The 8957-nt window shown below is 36.7% G+C and overlaps 1 protein-coding gene across 5 annotated transcripts in view; it reads left to right on the top strand.

The window, feature by feature from the left end:
- The first annotated feature begins 7934 nt into the window (after positions 1-7934).
- Positions 7935-8957, top strand: part of LOC132157330 (disks large homolog 5-like) — a 72645-nt gene continuing 71622 nt past the window's right edge. For all 5 annotated transcript variants that reach the window (XM_059566638.1, XM_059566639.1, XM_059566640.1 and 2 more), the window contains exon 1: positions 7935-8682. In XM_059566638.1, coding sequence (XP_059422621.1) covers positions 8385-8682 — 298 coding nt within the window. In that variant the 5' untranslated portion in view covers positions 7935-8384. The remainder of the gene's footprint in view (positions 8683-8957) is intronic.

Genomic DNA, 8957 nt, shown 5'->3' with positions numbered 1-8957 from the left:
TCACATCTAATGCTCATTACTTCATACCGAGGCCCAGCTGCTGAGGACGGCAAGTCACACGAGCCTTATTTAGTTACACAAGTTCCTCGAGAACACAATGTGACAGTCAGGTTTTAAACAAAGGTGGAGACCTTTTTAATTCAGGAAGATTTTAGCAGAAAGACTCTTTCTGTAATTATAGTCATAGGCCTATATGTTCATAAATTTAAAGGTTTGAAAGCAAATGCATACAAACTATTAAATATGTGAAATATAAATATTATGACCGTGAGTCACACATTATGACTCAGGATTTATACTCAGGATATTCTCATTTGCGCCAGTAGAGGGCAGGATTGCCCTATGCATTTAAATACAATAACAAACCATGCAAAAAAATTATACATTTAATAAAATATCAGTCTATTATGGTATTATTATAAACAGAAAAAAACCGTGTGATTTATTTTAGATACCTTTTAACATTTTCATCTCTGAAAATTGATCTGATGCATTGATTTAATTTATTTCATTTTCAGAAGTAATGGTCTTTCAGCATTTAGGTCATAAATGAAATGGAAATCCATTCAGAATTAAAAACGTCAGTCTTGATTATTCAGCGGGGCTTACGAATAATATCCAGAAAGTCAGGTTTCACTGAGAGCAATCAACTTCTATCTAACCTCTAGATAAGATACAGACCAAACACATGTTCATAGATAATTATCATGTCTTTTTAAAGAATCGTTTAAAATGCTTTTACCTCTGCATGCTATTATCTTTACAGAAGTCTTCATAGTATTTACTAGATAAATAACTCCATCATAGTAATTTAATCATCAGTCAATCACAACAAATGACTATTTTGTGTCTCTATGAGTTCCACAAAATAAAGACAAAGAAGTGATGTTCTGTATCTATCTTGATGTATACAGGCACACGTGATTTCTAATTGGCGGTTATTGCTGTACAAGCATCAAGTGCCTTGACAGCACCCATTTATGCTTCATGTGGGGGAGCAGTGTAAAATAGCCTCAATTTAGAGCAACCGATTTGCAGTGTCACAAAGTTTGTCAGATGGGAGTAACCACCCCTGCTTTACTGACATGTGGTTCTTTCCATCTGTCAGCTGCACTGAAAAGATCGCAGATTTCTCCAAATGTTTCTGCTCGCTCTGCAAGGCCTTGCATAACATACACACAATCAGTTGCTGTGAGAACTGATAGTTCATTAGTTCACTGTGTTTGCATGTGTCTGAAAGACATCCTTTGCACTGCTTGTTATCTACTTTGGTAGTCCAATAAAATTACTCAATCTGGTTTAATCCCGTCTTTATCTTTCTTTGTATGTTTGAGGTAACTGATAATTGACTGGGTACTCACTAATCTGCTTTTCCTTACCATGTAAACCCCCGCCTGGCCTCTTATACTCCACGTAACCTTTAGTTCTTCATATAAAGTGGTCTGAGCTGTACATATGATATACATCATCTAATGGAGATGTCTTTCAGCTCCTATTCTTACTGGCTTTCATCACAATAATGTGAACTTTGAGGTTCAAAGATGGATGGTTCACAAAGCCATAAATCAGAAATGCAATGCACTCATATGGATGATATTGAATATACAGTGATAAATCACTGAAATCATTTTTCACATGAAATCCAGAATAAATCAATATCATTTGGAGTTTATTCTTGTGATATGAATATCAGAAAATTTATATTTTTCTACACCTGAACAGTTTATTTTTTTTCTTGATATTTTTGTCTTGTTTTCTGTAAAAAAAAAAAAAACTGTTAAATGAGGATGCATTCACTTGAGAAGATACCATTTCTACATAAATCTGTTCGATCGTGTCTATTAAATCATTGGGATAGATTCACTTGAGAAGAAAAGATAACCTTGTTTTTCCTTTGAAGTAAGTTTTTTTTTTTTTGCAGTAGGTGTTATGTTATACCATTTTGCTTGAATGCACCTCAATGTAAGATTTAGCTATATACTGGCAAGTAAGACAAACATACTAAGTATTAATGTAAAACAGAACATACATACAGAGCAAAGCAGAACAATACTTCTTATTTGTGTGCCATTTCTGTGGAACTGCTTGTAATTATAGTTCTTGTTATTATTAGGAATTAATTATATGTGACCTCTGTGTAACAATGACACTGCAGAAAAGGTATCCATTTCTATTTGGTAAAACATGTAATTTGAATAAATACTGTCCAGAAATTACAGATAATATATGTATATAAGAAAAATCACATTATTTACTAATTATTTCTATCATACAAAAGTTTACTCTCTCTCTTTCTCTCTCTCTAACAAGGACTACATTTTACGTCACTTTAACAGTGATCTATTCATCCTGCTTTGAGACCACTTGATGATAACATTTTCATAAACCAGCAGCCACCATGTTCCAATTTTAAATGTATTTATTTATTTAAGTGTCTAGACTATATTGTTACACTATAATAAAATCACAAACTAGCACAGTCACATTTGCTGAAAATCAACAGTGTGCGGTGCACAGCACATGTTCCAGGGTAAAGTCCCCTTGCACTTGTTATGTCATGATGCATCATCCTCATAACCGTGTAGCCATTCTTCCCGAATTTTTAAACAGTAGTGCACGCCCATTGGAGAAAACCAGGTGTGTCTCTAGCAAGTGCCCCGCCCACTTTACCGTATATGGCCATTGTACGGTAAGTTGATTGACAGCAGGCAGCAGGGGTTTGACGTTTAGGAAAACGGTGGCTGGCGGAAGACAGCTGATCTGTGACTGGAGTGTGCATGGTAGGAAGTGGAGTAGAATCCGGTAGCGATCCGGAAATGGAGGATGAAAATTTTGGCGCGGAAGGTGGAGATAGTGAATGGAGTACAGTAGGAAATCGGAAAAGGAAGAAAAATAGAAGAAATGAATCGGAAACTGAAAGTGAGAATGGATTACACGTGACAAGGGGAAGGAAAGAAGAGTTTAAGGTATTGTTGAAATTAGATGCTGGATCTTTCAGTGTCATTAATCCACTGAAATTATCTAAAGTGATTAAGGAAAAAATAGGACTGGTTGAAAGTGTGAAGAAGTTGAGGGATGGTAGATTGATTATATATTGTAAGGACAGTAGACAACAGAAAAAGGCTCTAGAAATTAAAACGATCATGGGACAGGGTGTGAATTGTTCAGTTCAAGAAGAAAAGAAATGGGTTAAAGGAGTAATTACAGGGATCCCTACTGATGTAACAGAGGAAAAGATTAAGAAAGGTCTTACGGGAGGCGCAGTAATTGGTGTGAAAAGACTTAAATGTAATAGAAACAATGAAAGGGGAGATAGTCTATCAGTGATGATTCAGTTTGATGAGGATAAGCTGCCAAGTAAAGTCTTTTTAGGATTTATGAGTTTCTCGGTTAGGCTTTACGTACCCCCTCCACTAAGATGCTACAAATGCCAAAAGTTTGGACATGTAGCGGCTGTATGCAGAGGTAAACAAAGGTGTGCGAGATGCGGTGGAGAGCATGAATATGGCAAATGCGAGCAAGGAGTTGATCCCAAGTGTTGTAATTGCGGAGGGGAGCATAGTGCGGGGTATGGAGGATGTGAGGTGAGGAAAAATGCAGCTCAAGTGCAAAATGTAAGAATAAAGGAAGGATTGTCATATTCGGAGGCGGTGAAGAAAGTAGGAAATACTTTGGAATCAGGGGATAAAGGTAAAGGAATTCCTCAACAAAAGATGGAAACGGCTCAGGGAAAAACTAAAGAGAGCTTTGGGATTAAGAATAATGTGGCATTTGTAACCTTTATAGCTGAAGTGGTGAATTGTTCTGCGCAAACAGAAAGCCGGACTGAAAGAATCAGAATAATAATAAAAGCAGCTGAAAAATATCTAGAGATTGAGGGGATTTCTGTGGAAATGATTAATGAAAAATTAAAGATGCAGTTAACAAATACGCAAGCAGGATGTGGTGGTTCATAATGGTGCTTTTAATATTCCAGTGGAATGCGAGAAGCTTAATTGCTAATGGACAAGAGTTTAAAAAATTCATCTCTGATCTGGATAAAAGACCAGATATTATATGTATACAGGAGACATGGTTTAAACCTCAGTTAAATTTTGTTTTGCAAGGGTATCAACTAATTAGGAAAGATAGGAAAAACTGTAATGGAGGTGGGGTAGCAATATTTATAAAACAAGGGGTGGGATACAGGAATGTAGAAGTGAGTGAGGATCAAGAGGCGTTGATGATGGAAGTATGGGAAGGGAATCAAAGTATAAAAATAATTAATTTTTATAATCCATGTGAAAAGCTATGTAAGAATGCAGTGGAAAAAATAAGAGGTAATACTAGTCAGAAGGTAGTATGGTGTGGTGATTTTAACGCACATAATACATTATGGGGGAGTGTTAAAACAGATTATAATGGGTTAATAGTGGAAGAAATGCTAGATTGGGGACGGTTAGTATGTATTAATAATGGAAGTATAACAAGAATAGATGTGAGTAATGGGCGTAATTCAGCATTAGATATTACTCTGGTTTCAGAAGATCTAGCTAGAAAATGTGAATGGAGTGTAAGCAAGCAAAGTTCAATGGGAAGTGATCACTATCCAATATGGTGTCAAATTGGTGTGGATATTGTACAAACTGTGGTGGAGAGAATGCCAAGATGGAAATTTAAGGGAGCTAATTGGGAGCTTTTTAAAGAACTGTGTAATAACAATATGAACGAAATGGGAGAAATTGAAGAAATAGAAGAGTTAAGTATGAAAGTAATTAAAGTGTTAAGAAATACGGCAGAGGAAGTAATAGGAAAAACGAAAACTATAAGTAGAAGAAAAGCAGTCCCGTGGTGGAATGAAAAATGTAGTAAGGCAGTGAGGGAAAGAAATAAAGCAATGAAGAAAGCCAGAAAATCTGTATTGTTTACTGATTACATTATTTTTAAGAGAGCTCAGGCTATGGTTAGGAGAGAAATAAGAATAGCAAAAAGAATGTTCTGGAGAGAATATTGCAATAGAATAGGGGAAGACATTGAAATAAATGAAGTTTGGAACATGATTAGGAAGATGGGAGGGATTCAGAGAAATATTAATATTCCAGTTTTAGTAGGACATGGGAAAATAGCGATAAAAGATAGTGATAAAGCAGAGATGTTAGTGGAAGCATTTGTAAAGGTGCATAGTAATGATAATATTACAGATAATATGAAGAAGTATAGGGAACAGAAAGTGAAAGAGAATGAGCATATATATGAAAAGAAGATTCCGTCAGGAAGTAGGTTAGACTCAACATTTACTTTATATGAGTTAAAGAGAGCACTTGTAGGGGTTAAACATACTTCCCCAGGAAAGGATGAAATCTGTTATGAGATGATTAAGCAATTGTCAGATGGATCATTGAATATAATTTTAAGACTTTTTAATAAAATTTGGGATTCAGGGAAGATTCCTGTGAGTTGGAAACATGGAGTAATAGTGCCAATCGCTAAACCTGGAAAAGACCATTCCCAGCCAGTTAGTTATAGACCAATTGCATTGACATCCAATTTATGCAAACTTATGGAACGGATGGTTATGAATAGGTTGACGTATGAAATGGAGAGTAAAGGTATGCTGTCAGCATGTCAAAGCGGATTTAGAAAAGGGCGAAATACGATGGATTCAATTCTGAGTTTGGAGGCGGAAATTCGAAAAGCTCAAGTTAATAAAGAAATGTTGGTGGGAGTCTTTTTCGATGTTGAAAAGGCTTATGATATGTTGTGGAAAGAAGGGCTGTTAATGAAATTGGAAAGTTTGGGAATTGAGGGAAAAATGTATAACTGGATTTCAAGTTTTTTGTTTGGAAGAACGATTCAAGTTAGAGTAGGGTCTGCATATTCTAGGATTCTCTCAATTGAGAATGGAACTCCCCAGGGAAGTGTGAGCAGCCCTATTCTTTTCAACTTAATGATTAGTGATATATTTAGAAATATTGAGACTGGAATAGGAAGATCATTGTATGCAGACGACGGGGCATTGTGGAAAAGGGGGCGTAATAGGCTGCTTGTAGAGAATAAAATGCAAAAAGCAGTGAAGGAGGTGGAGAAATGGTCAAATAGTTGGGGTTTTCGATTTTCTGTGGTAAAAACACAAGTAATTTGTTTTTCAAATAAGAAAAATAATCCTATGTTAAATATTAAAATGTATGGTAATCAGCTGGAACAAGTCAATGTAGTGAGATTTCTGGGTATGTGGATGGATTATAAATTAAACTTTGGAGTTCATATTCAGAAATTGATAGAAAAGTGTAAAAAAGGAATAAATGTCTTAAGATGCTTGTCAGGTGCGGACTGGGGAGCAAGTTGCCAGTCACTGAAAAGAATTTATTATGCAGTGATCAGGTCAAATATAGACTATGGAAGTATGGTATATAGTTCTGCGAATAAAACTTTACTTAAAAAAATACAAGTAATACAAAATCAGGCATTGCGAATTTGTTGTGGAGCATTTAGATCTTCTCCGGTAGTATCATTACAAGTTGAATTAGGAGAATTATCATTGGAACAACGCAGACTTCAATTGAGGATGAGATACTGGTCTGGTGTATGTGGACATCTGGAAAGTCATCCAGTAAAAATACTTTTGAAGGAATGTTGGGAGTATGAATACAAAGAAATAGAAAGCTTTGGTTGGGTAGTAGGGAAGGAGGCAAATAGCTTGGGATTGAAAGAATATTTAATAGCCCCTTCTGTTCCTATACCAGCAATTCCCCCTTGGATGTATCCTATGCCATTAATTGACTTACAAATACATAAAGAAATAAATAATCAAATAAGCATACCAACTAAGTTAGTAGTTGAACAGTATGTAAATCGAGAATATTATTCAGTATTACAGGTATTTACAGATGGGTCAAAGGATCCAGAGTCTTGTAGAACAGCAGCAGCAGTATTCATTCCTACATTTAATATAAAAATTGCAAAAAGAGTATCGGATCATGTGTCAGTATTTACTACTGAATTACTAGCTATCATATTAGCAATACAGTGGATTGAAGAAGTGCAACCATCAAGAATTGTGATATGTACGGATTCAATGGCTGCTCTCACTAGTCTTATGAGTGGAAAATCGGAATCTCGACAAGATTTAATATTTGAAGTTTTGCAAGGTTTATTTAGAGCAAGGCAGTTAGGGGTATTGGTATTCTTCCTCTGGGTGCCAGCACATGTGGGTGTGGATGGTAATGAGGAGGTAGATAAGTTGGCAAAGAAAGCATTAAAGCATCCACAAATAGAAATTAAGGTATCATTAAGTAAATCAGAAATCAAGAGGTTAATAGCAATTGAAATTAGTAAAAAATGGCAAAAGATATGGAATAATGACTCTAAAGGAAGACATCTTTATCAAATTCAGGAACGGGTTGGAAATGAGAGGAAAAGATATGGAAATAGGAAAAAAGATGTCATTATTACAAGGTTAAGAATTGGTCACACTGCATTAAATTATAGTCTTTATAAAATAGGGAAGCATGATACAGGAAAATGTGACAATTGCGGGGAGTTAGAAACAGTGCAGCATATTCTTTTAGAATGTGCTGCATATGAAAGGGAGAGACAACAGTTAAGTCAAGAGTTAGGAAGGATGGGAGTTGATACAATTTCAATTAAAGTATTACTAGGAAATGGAATAAGACAATCAAGAATTCATGAATTATTATTTAAATATCTAAATAAAACAGGAATAGTAAATAGAATTTAATTTTTTTTTTTTTTTTTTTAAATTTTTTTTTGTTTGTTTTTTTTTTTTTTTTTTTTTTTTTTTTTTTTTTTTTTTTTTTTTTTTTTTTTTTTTTTTTTTTTTTTTTCTCTCTCTTCCAAAGCCAAGTACACTCCACACTCCAGATCAGTAGGTGGCGGAAATGCACCATTTATGTTGGTCTGCCAAACCGCCATTAAACACTAGTAGTAGTAGCAGGCAGCAGCTGCTGAGATACCGAGACATGGCGGAGCGTGCAGTTTGAGTAGGTAACGCCAGAAGAGTTGCGCTACTTTTGCTCACACTTGAGTCCGCACAGCGCCACATAAATGGCCAAGAAGAAACTATAAACGCAGACGAACGTGCTCTCCTCGGAAGCGCAGGGGAAAATGAGCGAAGTTGCCTTGCGTAAGTGATCCTGAGAAATGTCTCGCTTTTTAGTGCAGTCAACAGCCTCAGGCAACAAACATGGCTTCTGTGCCTTTTTGCAGTTTGTAATGAAACCCAGCTTCATTAAGCCATCACATCTCATGGCGACTTGGCTCAAATCCTACAAGTGAGCGGAGAAAAAGAAGTTGCTGCTGCATTCATCGGGTTTGTGTGTGGGGGGATCAGGTCTACGGCTGTAGCGCAGAGCTAGCTAGTTAGCTTGGGAACTGTAGGACCTGCGATGGAGCCCAAGCACAAAGAGTTACTACACCAGTACCACCAGAACTTACTGGAGTCCATCACGGATGCAGACCGACTGATAGAGCTGCTGAGTAAATCGGGAAGCCTCAGCGAGCAGGAAGCCTTCGAGCTGGACCAGAACTGCTCCTCCAGCGCCGAGAAAGTGGAGCAGCTGCTGAAGATGCTCATGAACAAGCAGAGCGACCATTTCCTGGAGCTCTGTGTGGCCCTGGAGAAGACATACCCTCACCTGTACTCTGCCCTCTTCGCCAACGGCGGAGGACCAGCTGATCACTCTGGTAAGATGCGCTGATACAGACTGGACATGCTTGTTTCATGATACATCACAGAGGTTTAGTGGTCTGACTGACTTATGGATGGAGGTGAAAGGTCTAGCAGAGGTTGACCATTAGTATTGTAGTATTTTCAATAGACATATTGTGAGATCTGATTGCTCGAATCTGTATCTGCATGCAACATAACATGTCTTTGCAATTGCATGCATGATGAGGTCATGCTTTGGATTATTGTGCAATTGACGTGGTGAGGACTTGATGAAATAGTTTTGCCTGAT

This window comes from Carassius carassius, chromosome 14 (assembly GCF_963082965.1).
Source record: "Carassius carassius chromosome 14, fCarCar2.1, whole genome shotgun sequence".
Lineage (NCBI taxonomy): Eukaryota > Metazoa > Chordata > Actinopteri > Cypriniformes > Cyprinidae > Carassius > Carassius carassius.
The sequence above is the reverse complement of the archived record's forward strand: the minus strand, read 5'-3'. Positions and strand labels throughout refer to the sequence as shown.